The 19,663-nt window shown below is 38.5% G+C and overlaps 1 protein-coding gene across 2 annotated transcripts; it reads left to right on the forward strand.

The window, feature by feature from the left end:
- Window positions 1–244: 244 nt before the first annotated feature.
- Window positions 245–16,887, forward strand: LOC149274316 (bone morphogenetic protein 8B-like). Of its 2 annotated transcripts, none has more exons than XM_089505626.1 (7): window positions 245–545; window positions 11,337–11,529; window positions 11,599–11,747; window positions 12,762–12,965; window positions 15,310–15,371; window positions 15,465–15,575; window positions 16,738–16,887. In XM_089505626.1, exons 1-7 carry the CDS (start codon window positions 302–304, stop codon window positions 16,885–16,887), a joined length of 1,113 nt encoding a protein of 370 aa, XP_089361752.1. In that variant the 5' UTR covers window positions 245–301. The 2 variants fall into 2 exon arrangements, with proteins under 2 accessions (XP_089361752.1, XP_089361751.1); XM_089505625.1 differs by having other exon boundaries at window positions 302–545; window positions 12,762–12,956; window positions 15,292–15,371.
- The last annotated feature ends 2,776 nt before the right edge of the window (window positions 16,888–19,663 follow it).

Below are 19,663 nucleotides of genomic sequence, written 5' to 3' on the forward strand. Positions count from 1 at the left end.
CCATATTTCCAAAGGCTAATTTAACTGGCTATGTCTTAAATGGATACAATTATATCTTCCTCTGGAGGTCTCATGCTTCTTTGACAGTCTGGTTCACTTCAATTAAGATACAGTTGGGCAGCAGATTATATCAACCATTGGCTGCATTATTTGTGACAAAATGTCGGGTGCTCTTCAAAAGATCTGCAGCATGGTATTTATTTTTTGGTTTATGTGGGATCTAACCAACAGTAGCTTTGTAAAAAATCATCTTCGCTCAAGTTTTATTCAAAGGAAATTAAGTGGGCAAGAAAAACGAGAGATGCAACGAGAGATTCTGTCCATCCTGGGGTTGCCTGGAAGACCTCGGCCACCAAGTGGGGGTCAGTTTCCTTCATCGGCCCCACTCTTCATGCTGGACCTCTATCATGCTATGTGCAGTGAAGAAGAGGAAGAAGGGGCACAAGGAGTATCTCGGGGTCTGTTTACAACCTTAAGCACCCAAAGTCCACCTCTAGGTACGGTGATTACTGAGGCTGACACTGTCATGAGCTTCGTCAACATGGGTAAGTTTACCTTTAACACTACTATAGATAATATGTGAACGAAACATATCTGTTACAACAATCAGGGATTTTATTTATTTTAAAATATATGCTATGTGGGTTTCTATGCATATACTAATATATATATTATTACAATGTGGAGGCAAGCTCATGTTGGCTGTTCAATTTTGAATACAGTATTTTCTCACGTCTCGTAATAAGACAGCGAATTTTTAAAACAAATCAAAATAGGTAGTCATTCATTCACAAGCTCTTATGCTGGGGAATCAAATGTTCTAATATGCTTAGTATACACTAAAATCTCAGTCTTGCGCTATTTAGTTTTAGGGTACGTTGGTAGGATATCATTTATTATACAAAGGACACCAACATCAGCATATTAACCAGTAGCAAACGTAATTTTACCAATATATAGAATATTAACTTTTTGTAGCCATATTCTTAGCAAGTTTAAGTGAAACAATGAACACAATGGCTAATAGTTTTGTCAGATATTGGCAGGTTAATTTACAAACCTTAATATTTAGTAAATTAAGGAAAATTAACCCAGAGTAGATAAAAGCTGAATAAAAAGCATCTTCAGTTGATCAAACCAGCATATAACTGTAATTAACTCACAATTGAGCTGATACAACCAATACATGAATAAACAACAAATAAGTGTAGAAAATGGCAATGAAATTACATAGAAATTGAACTATGAAAAGAACAAATAGTGGTTTCCTTGGAGGTCATCCCGGTTGGATCTCTAACTTTTTCTTGTAAAATCATCAGAATTTATTTTATTACCTAGTCCAAGCATAGATATACACTTTTTTTCATGCTAACATTCATTCATCACATCTTCATAAACACATTGTTCAATGCAAATTGTCCATAGTCAAAAACGTACAACATAAAATCCACGTTGAATGCTCACGATAGAATATACACGACTGGGTAATATTTATTAGAATAACCTCATCTGCATAGTAAGTGTCTGTCTGTCCATACGTCAGCATAAAATCACACATGATCCACAATCAATAGCTTCTAGTCATTAGCTGATGCAGGCAAGAAGTGTTATTTTTTATAAAGTTATTATACCTGAAGCAGAGATATTCAGAATTTAGCTAAGACATTATGGGAAAGCTTTCAAACTCAGGAAGCTTGTAGAAAGATATATTTCACCTACACATTTTGCTACCCAGTGTGTTAGCAAACAAAATGGCTAAAAACAGTCTATTTATTAAAGTTGAAGTTTAGTTAAAGAGTTATATAATATATTATTATATAATATTATATGATATAAAAATCTAATTGCTCTTGAGCTGATGCAAGCTCAAGAGAGTTGTAATTTTGTTAGCAGCAGTCAAGTTTGCATGAGTTGGAAGTCCAATTAAACTCAACTTTCAACTTGCATTGTACTCAAATGCTACTTGCAAACGTTTGACTACATGACTTGAATTTTAGAAACAAATGGAGGGTTTGAACATACAGATTTTAGACAATGGTATGGTTCCAACTTTGTGGCACCACTTTTCTTGTTCCAGCATGACTGTTCTGCTGTGCACATAAAGACATGGTCTGACAAACTTTGTTTGGAGGAACGCTACCGTAACCATATTGAACACCTTTGGGGTGAATTGGAATGCATCCTCACACATGCCCTTTTGGCTGAATGGGCACAAATTCCCACAGACACACTCCAAAATCTCATGGAAAGCATTCCCAGAAAAACTGTGGCTGTTATAGCCGCACATGTTAATGCCCATGGTTTTGGAATGGGATATCCAACAAGTTCATCCAGTTGTGACGGTCAGGTGATCAGATACTTTTGGTCATATAGTGTACATAGGAACTTATTGCCCTTTGGCCAACGAATTGTCACTTCAACTTTTCTCCCGTAAAGACAACATTTTCAGAAAAAAAGTGCAGTTTATGCCTTAAATAGAATGTTAGTATGTGTGAATGCACAATGTACCCAGGTTTGCTACGCAAATAGTACAAGCACTATATATTGGCATTCACAACCTATCATTCTTTTGCGGTGAACGAGGTTACTCTAAAGAGCAGGTTACCGCATTCTTAAGGAAACAACCCACCCACACTCTTCCGTGGTTAGTACGTACTGTAAAAAATGAGTAAAATATTTTAAGCAATAAAGATACTTACAAGTATTATAGTATATTTATATAGTGTAGTAGTAATATAATTCCAGGGTAAAGTGGCAAAATATGAGACAATTTCTATAGAAACCAATAGTTTACCCCCAACAACCCAAATGGAATCAGTAACAGTTTTCCAATTCAGAGCTTTCTGTGGTCATCCATACTTGGCCAAAGATGATAATGTTTATTTCAGTTGGTATGTTTACATATGTGGTTGGGTGGGTCATTAATAAGGCATTATGACTTAGTTATGGTTATTTATGAAATTAAGTAATTTAGAATAATTATAAAAATGTATTTGATTGGTTTTATCTTAACTGTATTTCAACTGCAGAACTATGTGATACATTGATACATTGATACCCACAAAACATTCTGACTTCTCTTGGGTGTGTGGTCCTGACTTTTTGTCTCATGTAAGGAGACAGAAAGAAATAGTATACAAATATATTTTCAGTGTATAATAATATTTTAAAAATACACTAGACTTAGCTACCAAATGTTACACTACTGGGACACATCCTCAAAGATGGACAAATGCTAAAAAAAAAAAGAATGTTAAAAAAGTAATATGCAGTTTTATTCTATTTTAAATCTAAAATTAAGTTATTGCTAAAATGTAAATATGTTAAATTAAAATTGTGGACAAGCTAGTAAGTATAACATTTTATACAGTTGCCATGGCACATGTAAGTTATCTACCAAAATATATCTGCATAAATCAGGGATATTTATGGTCTGCATGTGCTAGCACTATATGGAAAAACATTTCTGTAGCTTATTTTTGGACTCCTTACATGTGATGTGGTCCAAAAGTAGCGCTCCTTTTAATTTGGTGTCTGAATCCCTTGCACAAGAGAGAGCTAGTAATTATAGATGATGTGTCACTTTTAGAAGCCTACAAGATGAAAATACTACTAAGAGAAATGGGCAACAATTCAATGAAAGTTCATTGGCAGCCAGGCCCGGACTGGGATGAAAAATAGGCCCGGGCATTTAAGCCTGAGCAGCCCATTTTTTATTTATTTATTTATTGTTAAAGCCCACCCTTCATGTACCATCTTTGCATTTATTCACTCATTCACACAAATCATTAACACATTCATTAATGCAGTCTCACAAATCATTCAAGCAATTCATCCACACCCGAATTCATTAATTGTCATACGCATTCACACAATTCATCCACACATTTATTCATTCATTCATTCTCATACGCATTCACACTACCCCCTCTCCCCATCTTATCTGCCCCTTATCACTATGTTCCTCCTTTTCACTATGTACCCCCTCTCACTATCTATCCCCTCTCCCCATTTCTCACTATCTAACCCTCCTCTGCCCCTTCTCACTGCACCCCCCTCCCTCACCCTACTTACTTTGTTGCCGGAGCAAGCAGCAACTGCAACCGGGCCCGCGGCAGGGCCGGATTGATTTAGGGGCTGATGGAGCTGCAGCTCCAGGCCCCTACCTTAAAATAGGCCTAGTCAGGACCCGACTGACTGGGCCTATGCGGCCTCTACGGCCGCCTTAATGCAGGGCCCCTTAAGCCCGCTGCAACTGCGACCGGGTCTGCCACTCTAAGGGGCCGGGAAGCCCCCACCAGGGCCGGCTTTAGGGGTCTGTGGCCGCACAGGGCTTAAATTAAAACATCAGGGCTTTTTTTAACTTTATTTAACATCCTCCATGTTAAATAAAGTTAACAAAATCTTTATTTAACATGGAGGATGTTAAATAAAGTAAAAAAAAACAACAACAAAAACCCCCGATGTTTTAATTTAAATCCTGTGCGGCCCCACACCCGTAAGGCCGGCCCTGGTGGGGGCTTCCTGGCTCCTTAGAGTGGCGGACCCGGTCGCAGTTGCGGCGGGCTTAAGGGGCAGGTGCCCCTTATGCCCTGCGTTAATGCGGCCGTAGAGGCCGCATAGGCCCAGTCAGTCCGGTCCTGACTGGGCCTATTTTAAGGTAGGGGCCTGGAGCTGCAGCTCCATCAGCCCCTAAGTCAATCCGGCCCTGCTGCGGCCCGGCCCAGCCCACCCGATGGCCAGTCCGAGCCTGCTGGCAGCTTAGAGAAGTGAACCTAAGTAGCGGAAGATGGAAGAAAGACACTCATTTCTCAATGCCAAAAGAAACTCTTGATTTCCTCAGCATCCAAAACATTTCATGTCCAAATATACTAACAACTTCTTGCACAATCACTTTAACAAAACACACACCAACTAAATAGTTTTAATCATTTGATAGAAGTAGGGGGACATGCAGAAAGATCATGGGCCATGCAGGACGACCTTCCAAGAGGACATACAACACATTTTAACATTGCATTAAATTAATTATATTTGGAGTGTCGTAAGCTACACAATATAATGGAATTATAATGATGATCACTTACAGTGAATATAACAGTTCCATGAATGTGGGATCTCAATAGAGACAGAGCTGGCTTACCTAAGCAACTACCTGGTCAGATAGGTTCCCCAGTAATTGTGTAGTACTAGCGAAGTATCAACCATATCTAAAATACATTATCTCTCATTACATTCCTTTTGTGTCATCATTTTAACTAACTAAACAGAATCAAGTATTATACTTATACTGCCTGAGGATTTGATACATAATATAACTTTTAGCTAACATGTCGCTGCATTTCTTGAACTATTGTATCAAGGAAGAAATATTTTGTACATCTATTTACTCATCACCACGGTTCAAATATTTTTTCATTAGAAAGCGAGAGTAGGTAACAGCGGGCTTTTTTGAGGGATGTGTTACTAAATGTGCCAATGACTTCCACAAATCTTTTTTACGGGCATACTGGCAATGGTGTCCCATTGTGGTGTGTCTGATGATGGGGTATCCCTCATATTGGCCTTGGGGTCTGCGTAATGATATAAAATATATCAACTTTAATATAGCAGCAGTTATGCAAGTTACATATTTTCAGGGAACAAATGTAATGAGACAGGAATAGTCTGGCTACTAGGGAGGCAAGACATGCATGAAACGGAATGGCAGGGCACTCCCCAGGGTCCTCAGCATATGCTTAAGCCCTAGCTGACTGTCATGCAAGTCAGGATCTTGGGTAACAAGGTCTAATCTAGGTTTTAATAAAGCTCATTGCACAGATTGTCTTCTTTTTTGCACTGAAGCGACAGGGAATATGCTTCCCAACCTCATTCCCTTTCAGGTTAATGTTTACAGTCAGTGTTCCAGGGTCTGCCTTAGTGAAGGAGCTGCTTTCCTTCAGACACCAAATAGAAGGCAAAGGTGCTGGGCTTCTATCCATTAAATTCCATGTCCAGGTTACATTTAGTCAAACGTGAAGATGGTTTTATTGTGTTCATCGGAAGATAATGTTTGTATTTCATTTTATGGATGTTAATGCACATAAGCATGCTTAATAAACACCTTGGGTGTTTTAAAACCCAATAATTTTTTCTTCTCATTTATTTTATGCATTTAAGGGAATGTTAAGCGTGACAATACCACTCTCATGTCTCTTCATCTAATATTAGGTTTCCAGTATGAGTGTGTTGCTTTAAAATGTTACTTATGTATGTACTGACTAATGTTATGTTAATCAAACATTAATGTAACAAGACAAAAAAGCGAATGGATCCATCAAACAGTAAGGCTATGATCAATACTTGTGACTGTTAACTGATGAGGACGAAAACAAGCCTGTTAAAGGAGCCCTAGAAAACTGCAGCAAACATTCTTCCTACAGGATATACAAATATTTTTTAAAAATTAAAAATGCAAATGCTTACACAAAGGTTCGTGTGTATGATTCCAACTCAGATTCCTTTAATAAATATTTAGCAGAAGATATGGAATTTTTTTCCAATTAAAAAGTAAGATATAGCTATCACGCCACAAAATATGAACACATCAAATATCACATGACTGCAATGCATGAATGTCAATATTTACAATGCAAAGTTTACAGATGTTAATACAAGATGATTCTTGATGCTTAAACATGCACGATTAGCTGTGCACGATTGAGTAAATGAGATGCTGGCCTGTCATGCTATGATGGCAGTATTATGATTATGTAAAATACTGTAACATTTTATAATACATAATTCATTCATAATACAATTATTCATTAAAATGTATTAAAGTCTCTGCAATTCTAGTTCTAAATTAATGCATTAAAAATGAGTGTAGTATGCCTGAGACTATATAGTTATAGGTATTTTATATAATACTTTTATATATAATACTGCATGATAACTGGGAAAGACATTTAACAATTGTGTCCTCTGGGGTGGTTGTTTGAATTCCTAGTCGCAGGAATGGAGCCCAAATTCTGACCTCCCCTGGCAGTTCTCTGCTGCACACTTCTTTGTTCCGTCACCCCTGGGTCACATTTGAAAATGAAGGGGGTCACAGGTATGACCTGATGATAGTTCCAACTGGACCAAGTCACGACTGAGCACAACTGTAAGAAGTTTGCTAGGTCCAGACCCACTGAATGTCTCCCACAATAAATCCTCATTGTTTTACAGAGATGTGATGCCCATATGCATACATATTAACTCTGAGGGTTTGACCCTGATTCTAAGGGTTTTTGCCCCAAACTCAGAGTCTAGGGCTGAAGGGGAAGAATCTCTATTTTACGCAGTCGGAAGCTGACTGCTCTCTATTCTACAATACTGGGATCATATACCATACTCTCAATGGGATGATTTTGCTACCAGTATGTTATCGTCGACATCAATATCAAATGAGTGTGTTTTTAAATAATGACACGTCAAGGTTTCCATGAGGACATTTATTAGGAGCATTTGGTTAACACATTTTGCGAGTCACTACATAGAATCTTTACAATGTGCCATTAAGATGGTAATATTTCAGGATTTTCAAGGTCAACTTATTTAGAACATTTCCAGGTATGCCCATATGCCAAAAAGTGAAGAATAACTAGTTATGCAGTATATCACCAAATTTAAAGGTAGGGATGGGCATTTGTTGTCTTTTAACTACAGTCCCTAGACTGTTTTTGTTTTTAATAGGAACTGGATTTGATTCACTAAAAAGTTGTGTGGTCAATTCAGTCGAGGATTAACTTGTCTGACTAGACTCGACTAACGTAACATGTCCTTACATGCCAACACTCACAGAGCAACACTTTTTGAGTAGATGTAAGTGCATGCAATAGTAATGTGTATAAGGTGTGGTAACGTTCACGTAAGTCAACTGACACCTTTACACCTCAAAAAAGTTGAAACCTAGTTTAAATTTAAAAATAAATAAAATAAATGAGGGTCCTCAGGAGCCCCCCTTAACCAGAAGGGCCAACAAATGCCCCATTTTCTTCCACTACTTCTTGCAATCTGCGTTAATAAAAGAGCCATCTGTGCCTATTGTCTTGGGGGAGGGTTATGTATAATAAAATATTTTGGGGGGCAAAGAACCCACCTTATAATTCCATTTAATGTATTTACCAAAGTCAATTGGCTTATAAAATCCATACCAACAACATTATTGAATATTACCTTTAAAACTAACATCAATTATATTTAATGTGATAAAAATCCACCTCCTTTAAACCAACGACCTGGGAGGGCAGGCAGACATTATGATTAATTCTGCATTTTATGTTGACACAGCTCTTATATGCATTAAATTGCGTATAATGGTTGGCCTGTCCCTTTCAAAATATTTACCGATTCTACCTTAATAGTATGGTCAGTTTAAATTGGGAGATATAATGTAAACTAATAAAAGAAGCAACCGTACCCAATGTTTTTATTTCATAGATATTTCACGGAAAATTGTCCATATGAAACAACTGTTATTTATTAAATGCTAATTAATATTTTCGGGGAGTACGACAAAATGTCATTTTGAAGGTAATTTTATTTATTTTATTCATTGTGTGCCATAAAAAGAGGTTTTCCTGCCCAGCGGTACTTGTAAGGATTGCTCAGAACTCTGAATCATATCCTTTGTACTGTTTAATGCGTGGTCACGCTATGTACCCAATCGTCTGTAATGTTTTTACCAATTTATATAAAGAGAGGTGGTTTGGCAGAACATCTTTCACCGTGGTATCATTTAGTAATGCGTCAGTGTCTCGCTATAATGCCTTATAATCATTGATGTTCTCGTAAATTGGACAGTTGTTATGTCCATCTAATTCTTTTTATGTTAGGGCTAATGAGGTTTCTTTAATAATCCCTGCGGGGTATACTAACTGAGCATCCATCCACAATAATGAAAGCTCCAGTTACATGCTGTAGGCGAAGACCAAGCTACGTTTTAGATTAGATATTTTTTATATTCTTATATTTCTTTTATTCGTTGTGATTTATAAGATTGGTAAAACAGGAAATAAGCTGTTGAACTCGTTTATATAAACTTTACTCACAGAGCCTGGTTGACAAATATATGAGGAAAAAGAATCCTTGTTAAACCTAAAACCAAAAACAATACATTAATAGTAACAGAGAAACAAAAATAAGATAATTGTGGGACAAAAAAACAACATAAAAAGAACAATCATACACATAACCACAAAAAAGTTGTCATAGAGGTATGGTATAACTGGGGGGGGGGGGATTGCACGATCATTTATATTTTACTATTCCCATGTCTTCCCTTCCTGACACTGGCATAGTGGAGGGCCCCTGCATTTCATGGGGGGCTGTTCTGGTTGGCCCCAACACCTGGTCATCTACCCCTTGGACCGGGCATACTGCTAGGCCTGAGCCACGGACCACGCTCCCTCAGGCCCAGCACACTGAGTCTGAGCACCAGGATATGAAGTCATTTTCTGGCGCTCAGACATAGGCATCATGTGAGGACCACAAGGGAGCAGAAGAGCTGACCCCAGCCTACTCCCTCCTGTGTCAACAAATGTAAATATCTGTATGTCTAAAAAAGGATTTGTGTGTGTTAATTTGTTAGTGTGTAAATATGTTACTTTGTGTGTATGTTAGTAAGTGTGTATAAGTATGTGAGTGTGGTGTGTTTAAGTACGTTACGGTGTGCGTGTTAGTATTTTACTGTGTGTGAGTATGTTAGTGTGTGAGTTAATATGTTACTGTTTGTGTCTGTGTGTGTGGGATGAGCTTGCGGGCCCAAACTATACATCTTGAAGGGTGCCCCTGGCATTTTTTGTTACATCACTGCCTCCTAACCCATTGAATTTGAATGAAGGTCACAAAGTAGGATGGACAAAACTGTTAAAAACCGGGGAGTGCACATATAAAAGCAGATACGCACTTCCAAGAGTGCTTGGACAGATGGGGGTCAAAATAATTGTCCAAATGCATACATTTTGTGATCCATTGAACAATATTTCAGATACACTTTTTATTCTAATTTAACAATGCATGCTTAATAAATGCTATAATATTGATCTCTGGCACTGACGAAAGTGCGGCCAGCGGCCGGGTATGCGCAGCTCCACGCTACATTTTAATGCTCACATAGCATACAGCCGGGTATATTCAGCCTCTGGCCGCATACTGCAGCACCCGATCTGCCTGGTGTGCCAGATGGCCAGTATGGACCTACTCTGGAATAAAAAAGTATTTAGGCATAGCAGATAAATTGATCTTCAAACTTTAAGCATCCCATCAAAGACCTTACTAACATGGTATTACTTAGTGGACTGCCAAGATGTATGCGTTGCCTTCAGTTTGTACAGAACTCTGCAGTTAAATGGAACTGTTTGTTTTTCTAATGTATAGATCTTGTGGTAACACTATACACTGTATATTCTCTATGTATTTACCGTCAGTTTCAACATATGTCAATGTTTGGCACAGCTGTAAAATATGAACCACATAAAAAGATTTAGAAAAGTAAACTCATTACTTTATTCACTTGGGAGGAAATAGTTTCACAGCTTTTGAAAATCAGACACTCACGTTTAAGTTCCACGAATGGGCCAGAGTCCGGACAGCATATGTTATAACTTATATTCACGTTTCATAGCAGTGTACCAGAACACCCTACTAGTGTGTTGTAAAAAAACGCAAATATTTAGAAACAGAGGCAAAAAATTATAATTCAAGCCTTTGCATGTCAGCGCCACGCCATAGCCGCAAGTGCTCCACACATCTGTGGTGGGTCATGCCTTATGGATATGATTATTATTATTATGACAACAAAAAATGGCTTTAAGGTGACAGATGTTTTCTGCTGGAACAGAAGCAGAAGTGGTAGAGGTTGTGCTTGTGCTGTTCTAAGAATTTTGTTGCCTAAAAACATAGTCCTGTCGTTCCTCAAAAGCCCTCTTCTATGTATTATATCACATCGGTCTGACCACCTACATCCACTCATTCATGCTTTCATTTACTCTCACACCATCACACTCTTTCTCTTTTGCAGCTTCTCTTCTTCTCTTGCCTCTTCTAGTTCTTTGCTTCTTCTGTATTTTTTATTTTTTCTTGGTCCGCTTCGCCCCGCTATCCACTCCGTTAACTTGGCCTCCTGGAGCAGAGTCTCCACGCACACCCTCTCCCTCCGAAAATACAGCAAAATGCTATGTTATTGAAAAAAAGGAACACGTTTATTAAAGATGTATTCTATAGTACTAAATAGTAAATATGAGAATGTAGGAAAGCTGGGAAAAAAACTTCTATGTGGAACAGCTCCTTAGTTATACCATGTTATTTTCCAGTTGAAAACGACAGAGATATTTTCCAGCAGAAACCATACTGGAAGGAGTTTAAATTTGACATGACTCAAATTCCAACTGGAGAATCCGTAACTGCAGCGGAATTCCGACTTTTCAAAACGCACAGTTTTTCCCGGCATTTCAATCGGACACTTCATATTAGCGTCTATGAGATAAAAAGGGAGCATGCCAACAGGTACGTATCTCCTTTTTTAAACGTTTCACAAAATATAATGTGACTGTAATCTTATCCAATCCATTGCAGGGAACCTGACTTAACCCTTTTGGACCAAGAAGCTATACTGGCAGGAGATGAAGGGTGGCTGGTCTTTGATGTCACAGCTGCCAGTAATCACTGGTTGCGGAATTCCAAATATAACTTAGGACTTCGCCTGTACGTGGAGACTGATGACGGTATGGTCAAGAAACATGAAGTGCCAGTTTATGTTTATTTTTGGTTGTCCTTCATTCACATGTAAACAAGGGTGGCCCGTTAACCATGCCACTAACCACACCTTCTAAAAAAAAGCACCTTCCTTGCTGAAATCATGGAAGAGCAATGGCACGTTTCACAAAGCACAAATTTCACATATCTTCAGAAAATACGGGTGCCATAAAAAAATGAGAATGGGGGGGGGTCTTTATTTCCGATTCGTATTAATGAATGTCATGTGGATACCCACTTTATTTGCATTTGAAAACAAAAAAGTAAACAATTCATATTATATGGTAGTACTTATTTTAATATGCTTTATTTATTGCTGTGGCATTTTTTATTTTTATTTTTTTATTTTTTATTGTATTTTTTTGCTTCAAGAACAAGCCATTTCTTATGTGTTACAAAAATGTTGACCGGTGAACATGTATTATTATTTGTAATCTCAATAAAAATATGCAATAGACAATTGCTGTTGTTCTATAGATAGACTTCCCTTTTAAATACTACAACAATTAACAAGGTGTAATAGAAATATAGATTTCGATGGCATAGAAGAAGCCTTCCACCCTAACTAGTATTTGGTCTCATCTTATATTTAGGAAAGCTTTATGCCTACCCCATGCATTTTTTAAATTTCCTTACTGTGTTAACCCTTTACCACTTCTGCTGGGAGGCTATTGACTTTTCTACTAGTAAACATAAATCTAATCTGAAAAAAGGAATGAGATGTATATTTCTAGGGGTGGGCAAAAACCTTTGCCCATATTTATAAATTGTGTAAAGTAGCACTTTATGTGAGGTGGATACTCCTCTGGAAAATATCATAGTAATATTACAACAAATGACACAATGTTTAGTTGGTGTAGGCCATTTCTGGCGGAACTTAATGCGGTAGGAATTAAATAGTGAGGTTTTCAGGGTGCATCTCATTCTTGCTTTTTCCCAGCACTTTTTATTTCTAATGGTATACATTTTCATTTATGTGGCAGGGCAAAGCATTGATCCAAGTTTAGCAGGCATCTTAGGGAGACGTGGGCCTCGCTCCAAACAACCTTTCATGGTAACGTTTTTCCGTGCCAGCCGTAATCCTACCCGATCTACGAGGGCAGTCAAGCATCTTAAAAAAAGGCAACAGAAGAAAAGTAATGATTTGCCACATCCAAACAAGCTTCCTGGTGGGTTTGGTAAGTGCGGTGAGAAATGCTCTGTGGCTCACAGTGCTCTGATCTGTGACCAAATACTGTATGTAATGTGTCCAGTGGGTTTCTCTGTGTTGCCCTAGTTTGCATCTTGCACACATGTATCCAAAATTAATTTCTAACATTGGCAGATTACATTATTGACTTGATGGTTAATGTGTATTCTTAACTGGAGGTGGCCAATAGGTAACTCTAAAGCTCAATGAGTCTCTACAAGTCCTTGATTTGATCGGAATCATGGGAATGATGGATGAATAACTGCGCAATCATTTAATATGAAAAACGGACAATACACTAAAATGTAAAAACAGACATGTTCTGTGTACCAGCACCAGGGCGGGCCTTAGGTATTCAGGCCCAGAGTCCCTTTGTCCCCTCTTTATTGTGTCACACCTTTCTTTTCCTTCCCCATGTAGTTCAGGTATAGATCTATTAAACAACAAACAGAAACACAGCATTGCAGGTATAGGTGCAGGTATTATCAACTGAATGACATACAAACCCTGAATTTGCAGATATAGAGTAAATAAATAACACATGAAAACATTGTATTGCTGGTATAGAGCAAGTGAATAATACACAAACCCAGCATTGCAGGTATAGATCCACTAAAAAATCACATGCAAACTTAACACTCAAAGTATAGATCAAATAAATAGCGCATGGACACCCTAAATTGCAGGCATAGGACTTGCCCAGGACCCAGATTTCTCCCACAGAACTTGCCCCAGCACCCAGATTGCATCCAGCTACTTGCTTGCCCTAAGACATAATTGTCATAAGATACAAATACTATGTCTCTCCCCTTTTTCTCATAATTCTCCCCTATCTCAATATCTCTTATCTTTCCCATTACCTCTGCCCTTTCTTTCCATCTCTCTTTACCCCCTTTATCTCTCCCATTTCTTATTATCTTTCCCATTTCTCTTTATCCAAACTCTCCTTTTTTCTCTGTATCTCTCCTCTTCTTTCTTTTTATTGCTCCTTTTCTCCTTATCACTCCCATTTCTCCTTATCACTTCTCTTTCTATCTATCTATCTATCTATCTATCTATCTCCTCTCTTTTTATCACCCCCTTCTCTTTGATCTTCCTCATTATTTCTCTCTTCCTCTTTATCTAACTTTAATATACCTCCTTGGCACCTCCTGGCCCAGATGTAAAGCTAACTGGTGCCTTGCTCCCACCAATGTAACGACTGGCACAGATATGTACATACACTTACGCAATCTTAAATAGTACCGTAATTCTAACACACATACATTTGGTTACATATACTTACACATTTACACTAACATACTCATACTCACTAACACACTCATGCTTAAAACACTCTACTTTTTACCACCACACATTCATACTAACACATATCTATGCTCACAAACACTTGCACATACATACCAATGCTAACACACACACACATTCATGCTAGCGCAAAAACGCTTATACTCAGCCCAACTAACTCTTAGTTAACCTCACTGACCATTCACAGACCCACTAATGTAGCGTCATGTGACAACACTGAACACCACACAGTGGCTCCCCCTACCGTCACTAATCTATGTTGTAAATTCAGCCAGATCTGGCATTGCGCACTAGGGCACATTAAAAGTCCACTTCCCCATTAAAAATGGCATGTCTCCCAATGATGACGAATGGACCGCCCCACCGGCATATTTTAAGCCCTGGGTAGCTGGAGCCAGAAAGTTACCAGGTATGAGCAGCTTCTATGACTAATGTACTAATTTGTTCTTGTACTGTCATATCAAATGGACAATTGGTCATGTGGGGACCTTCAGTTAGCAGTTATAACTTACATGCAGCTTTAAGGGAACCAAAACTTGCTTTACATGACAGGCCTTTAACTCTTTCTGTGCTCCCCTTCCTGGCCTCCTTAGTATGGTTCCTGTGCTAGCTGGGGAGCCTTATTTTTCAACCTCTGGCTGAATGGAGCTGTAAATGTCTATAGGTGAATAAACCAGAATTATAGAAAGGAAAGCCAATGGCTTGCTAATGCACTGTGTGTATATAATTATTCTGGAAGGGGCCCCTTTAAACAGTGTTGCCCAGGGCCCACCTATCTTTGGTCTGTCCCTGATTGTGCACATGGTGCAGTGTCATTTTTTCTTTGGGTGGGATTAAATACATAATTAAAACATACTTGCATGTATGACTCCAGTTTCAGATTAACCACTTTTGAGTATATTTAATTATTTTGCATGTGTTGATGTTTGCATTTGACTATGCGTGTATCATATTGAATGCTTACTTATTTTGTGGCAAGGCATTATTAACTACTGTTGGAACCTTTATAATTTTAGATCACATTCACGTCACAGATAGCAGACAAGTCTGCAAAAGGCATGAATTATACGTCAGCTTCCGAGACTTGGGATGGCTGGTAAATTTCTTTTCCAGAAATAATTCCTCATGAAATAAAGACAGCATTGATATATGGTAATACTGAGTAACACACTGTTTTGTGTATTTTTAGGACTGGGTGATTGCTCCACCAGGGTACTCTGCATTTTACTGTGAAGGAGAATGTTCATTTCCTCTTGACTCATGTATGAATGCCACTAATCACGCCATCCTACAATCACTGGTGAGAAATTAGGACCAGGGACCTTCTGACCGATCCTTATCTATTTTAGTTTACAAAAATGGCATATATGTTTAAAACAAATACAACAAGCCCAATAAAATACACTTATGTCATATCACAACTATTTCAATCAAGTATTGTTACTCAAATGCTGTTTTAGCTGACACCTGATGAAATGAAACGTTGTAGGACAGGGCTTCTATCCATCAAATCTACTTTGCGTCCTCCTCCTGGTTCTGATGCCAAGCTTCGGGAGATCACGCTTTTGGAGATATATCTGTCCAGGATGCACAAACGTCTATTGTGCCTTATTATTATATATTAATATATATATATATAGCACTATCATATTCCACTGCACTGTACAATAGGTAAACAGGCCATATAATTTGGCTAGGTGGACCCACTAGGAGAGGATTACTCAAGGGCCGATTATTATCATCATTAAAGATGGCCTGCCTGAATATGCCGTATGCTTTACTCCAACGTTATAAAAGTGTGTGGCTAAATGGGCACCACCTGGAAATCCTACAATATCACATCACTGATTTATGGATCCAAGCCCTATGACATGGCAATTCTAAAAATGTATGATACATCCCATAATAATTTGGGTAAGAGTAAGCTAAAGAGACTCAAAATAGGAATATATTAAGTAATACATTTATGAATTATTTTTTTTTACAAACTAAGCCCCATAATGTGATTCCAAACACTCAACAAAGGAGCGTTTGATCATATTGCCCTTTTAAATCTTTCTGTCACCAACCAACCTATGAATACGCTATTATACTCTCATAATAAGGTAACAGCTAGTCAGACAGGATGCTGAAATTTATATATCTAACTTTAGTCATCCATTTTCTGTGCGCGTTAGTCCAAGTCCACACCCGAAATACATGATAATAATGTATCCAATGTAAACCACAACTCCTTTTTGCCAAAGCAAACATTGAAATAAATACCTTTACATTAACTGAGAAAAATCACTGAGTACTGAATCACGCCTTTATTAAAGGTAAGAATTGCTCTTTTTGGGGGTTTATTTTTGCAACGTAATTTGTGCCAATGTGCATATGTTAAAATAGTGAAATCATTCTTCTGTAAGATTATACCTCTACGTAAAGTGCATTGAAGAGCAAAATGTGATTTTTGCCTCCAGGTTCATCTTATGAAGCCAGAAAGTGTACCCAAGGCCTGCTGTGCCCCGACAAAGTTAACTGCAACCTCTGTCCTGTATTATGACAACAATAATAACGTGATATTAAAAAAGCATCGGAATATGGTGGTAAAGTCATGTGGATGCCATTGACAAGGCTGTCGTATGCATTCCAGCTAAATAGACTAAAGAACCATGAAGCTAAGGCTGGGAAAATACCTGTGAATTATTATATTTGTCATCCAAATCAGTGAAGCATTCTGGCCTAGGCCGATTAGATCTAGAGCGGCAGGTCCAAGCAGGTGGCAGTCCCTCTGCTGCCAAACCAGGGGATAGATCACCTTCTCGGGACGATCAGGGCCCTCAGTATCCCACTGCTCAATGAGCCAGTTATAGGGGAGATCTCCTCAACTGTCTCATTTGCACTATGGTGGCTGTGCCAACTCAGCAGAGCCCCTATAGTCTGCATTAGAAGGTGTGCCTTTTAGGTCAGTGCAAACTCCGACTTAGAGGGGGTGGCTGGTGGCACTACCCTAGGTCATGCCAAAGGCACCAAAGAAAGTAAATGCATCAAGGATCCAAACTTTACACTAGGCTTGAAGCCTAATTCAGTGGTTGGAAAGTGTTCCCATTGAAATAAATGTAAGCACTTTCGGAACCCTCCCCAACCCGCGCAGGAGCTGACTGTCATATGTCAATATCACATGCAAGCCAAATTTGCATTTATTTGCAACCGGCACCACACATCAATTTAAAGGGACCACTCAGCTATCATATGTTAAAGAGATAGGTATGTAAAAGTTTGTCTTGTTTAGAAAATTTGGAAACTGACATATTATTAATTTGTTCAGGACGGCCAACTTCTGTGCTATTGTCCGATACCGACAATACTGGTATAAGATTCTTCTAAGAGAAGCAATATGCCTTTTGAATGCTTATATATATATATATATATATATATATACACATACATAGTATATTGAGGAAAGTATTGGGACTCCTGACCATTACACCAACAGGGACTTTGATGACATCACATTCTAAATATATAGACATTAATATGAAGTTGGTCACCCTTTTGTAGCTATAACAGCTTCTACTCTTCTGGGAAGGCTTTCCACAAGATTGAGGAGGACGAGAAGGTCTGCCTTGCAATCTCCGTTCCAGTTCATCCTAAAGGTGTTCGATGAGGTTAAGGTCAGGGCTCTGTCCAGGAAACTCAAGTTCTTCCACACCAAATTTATCCAACCATGGTTTTATGGACCTTGCTTTGTGCACTACTATATGGACAAAAGTATTGGGACACACTGGGCCCCTCTCTTCCATTGAAGGAAAATCTTAATGCTTCAGCACACCAAGACATTTTGAACAATGCTATGCTTCCAACTTTGTGGGAACAGTTTGGGGAAGGCCCTTTTCTATTCCAGCATGACTGGGCCCCTGTGCACAAAGCAAGGTCCATAAACACATGGTTGGATGAGTTTGGTTCGGAAGAACTTGACCGGCCCACACAGAGCCCTTAACTCTGTCCCAATCTGAACCCAATCGAACATCTTTGGGATGAACATGAATGGAGATAGCGAGCCAGACCTTCTCAGACCTCACAAATGATCTGAAAATGATTGCACAAAATATTGCATTACATGTAACATATATATGTATATGGTAATAAAATATTTATTTTGACATTGCATCCAACAAATGCATATTTGTATCTGTTAAGCAATCCTTGTAATTTTAATGGAAAAAACAAACATATTTTTATTAAACATATATGATGAATACATGGGCATTTGTATTATTTCTGTGTTTGGTATGTTGTTGCAAACAGAATGCCTTTGCATTATTACAGATATGAACTTGTGTTTGCAAGGGCAGATTAACAATGGGGCAAAAGGGGCCACTTGCTACTTATTTGCTGCAGTGCAATTTATGTATTTGCATTGTACAGTTGTGCTGAGTGGTCTGGAAGTCACTTGCACTTGGTGCATGGGACGCTCTCCCACCACATTGGTATTTGACAGACAGACTCCATTTCTGGAGTATGATCAATGATAGCCGACTTAGTTTCCCCCAAAGGTGCTCTATTGGATTGAGATCTGGTGACTGCGGAGGTCATTGGAGTACAGTGAACTCTTGGTCCTGTTCATGAAACCAGTTTGAGATGATGTGAGCTTTGTGACACGGACCATTATCATGCTGGAAGTAGCCATCAGAAGATGGGTACACTGTGGTCATAAAAGGAATGGACATGGTCAGCAACAATACTCAGGTAGGCTGTCACATTTAAACGATGCTCAAAATGTGGCAAGCAAATGTCCCCCACACCATTATACCACCACCAGCCCGAACCATTGATACAAGAAAGTATCCAAAACTACAATCCAACGTCATCTACATCACCACAATTTGTTTGGAAAGGTTTTTAAAAAAACCCTCTTGTGCTCATCCAAAAACTTGACTCAACAGTCTTTAGTTTTCCAGACACTACTGGAACTTCAAATGGGATTGGGTTCTATGGTCAGAGGTAACCAAAACAGGGTTTTTTGGCAATAAACACCAGAGGTGGGTTTGGTGCACACAGAGAGGTAGCCATATGGAAAAGTACCTCACGCCCACAGTTAAATATGTATGGTGAGAAAGACACCCTAAAAAATAAGCGAAAATATTTTTTAGCATGTGATTTTAATGAATGGCGAATATGTTTGTATTAGCTATAAAAGCCATGTCACCATGGGAATTGTCATTCAATTTCGGCAGCAGGATTAAAGTAAAGCCATCAGCCAGATCCTACAGGAGGTATGGGATTTGAATTTAAGCCAGTAGTGAGTGGCTCTCCACAAGCATTCATCGTATGTTAAAAGATTCTGTTTAACAAATACCAGTAAAAAAATTTTTTTTTCTTGTTACAGTCAAAAATACCAAAAAC

The sequence above is a fragment of the Sceloporus occidentalis genome, unplaced genomic scaffold, assembly GCF_023333645.1.
Source record: "Sceloporus occidentalis isolate IW3139 unplaced genomic scaffold, rSceOcc1.0.p SCAF_336, whole genome shotgun sequence".
Classification (NCBI taxonomy): Eukaryota; Metazoa; Chordata; class Lepidosauria; order Squamata; family Phrynosomatidae; genus Sceloporus; species Sceloporus occidentalis.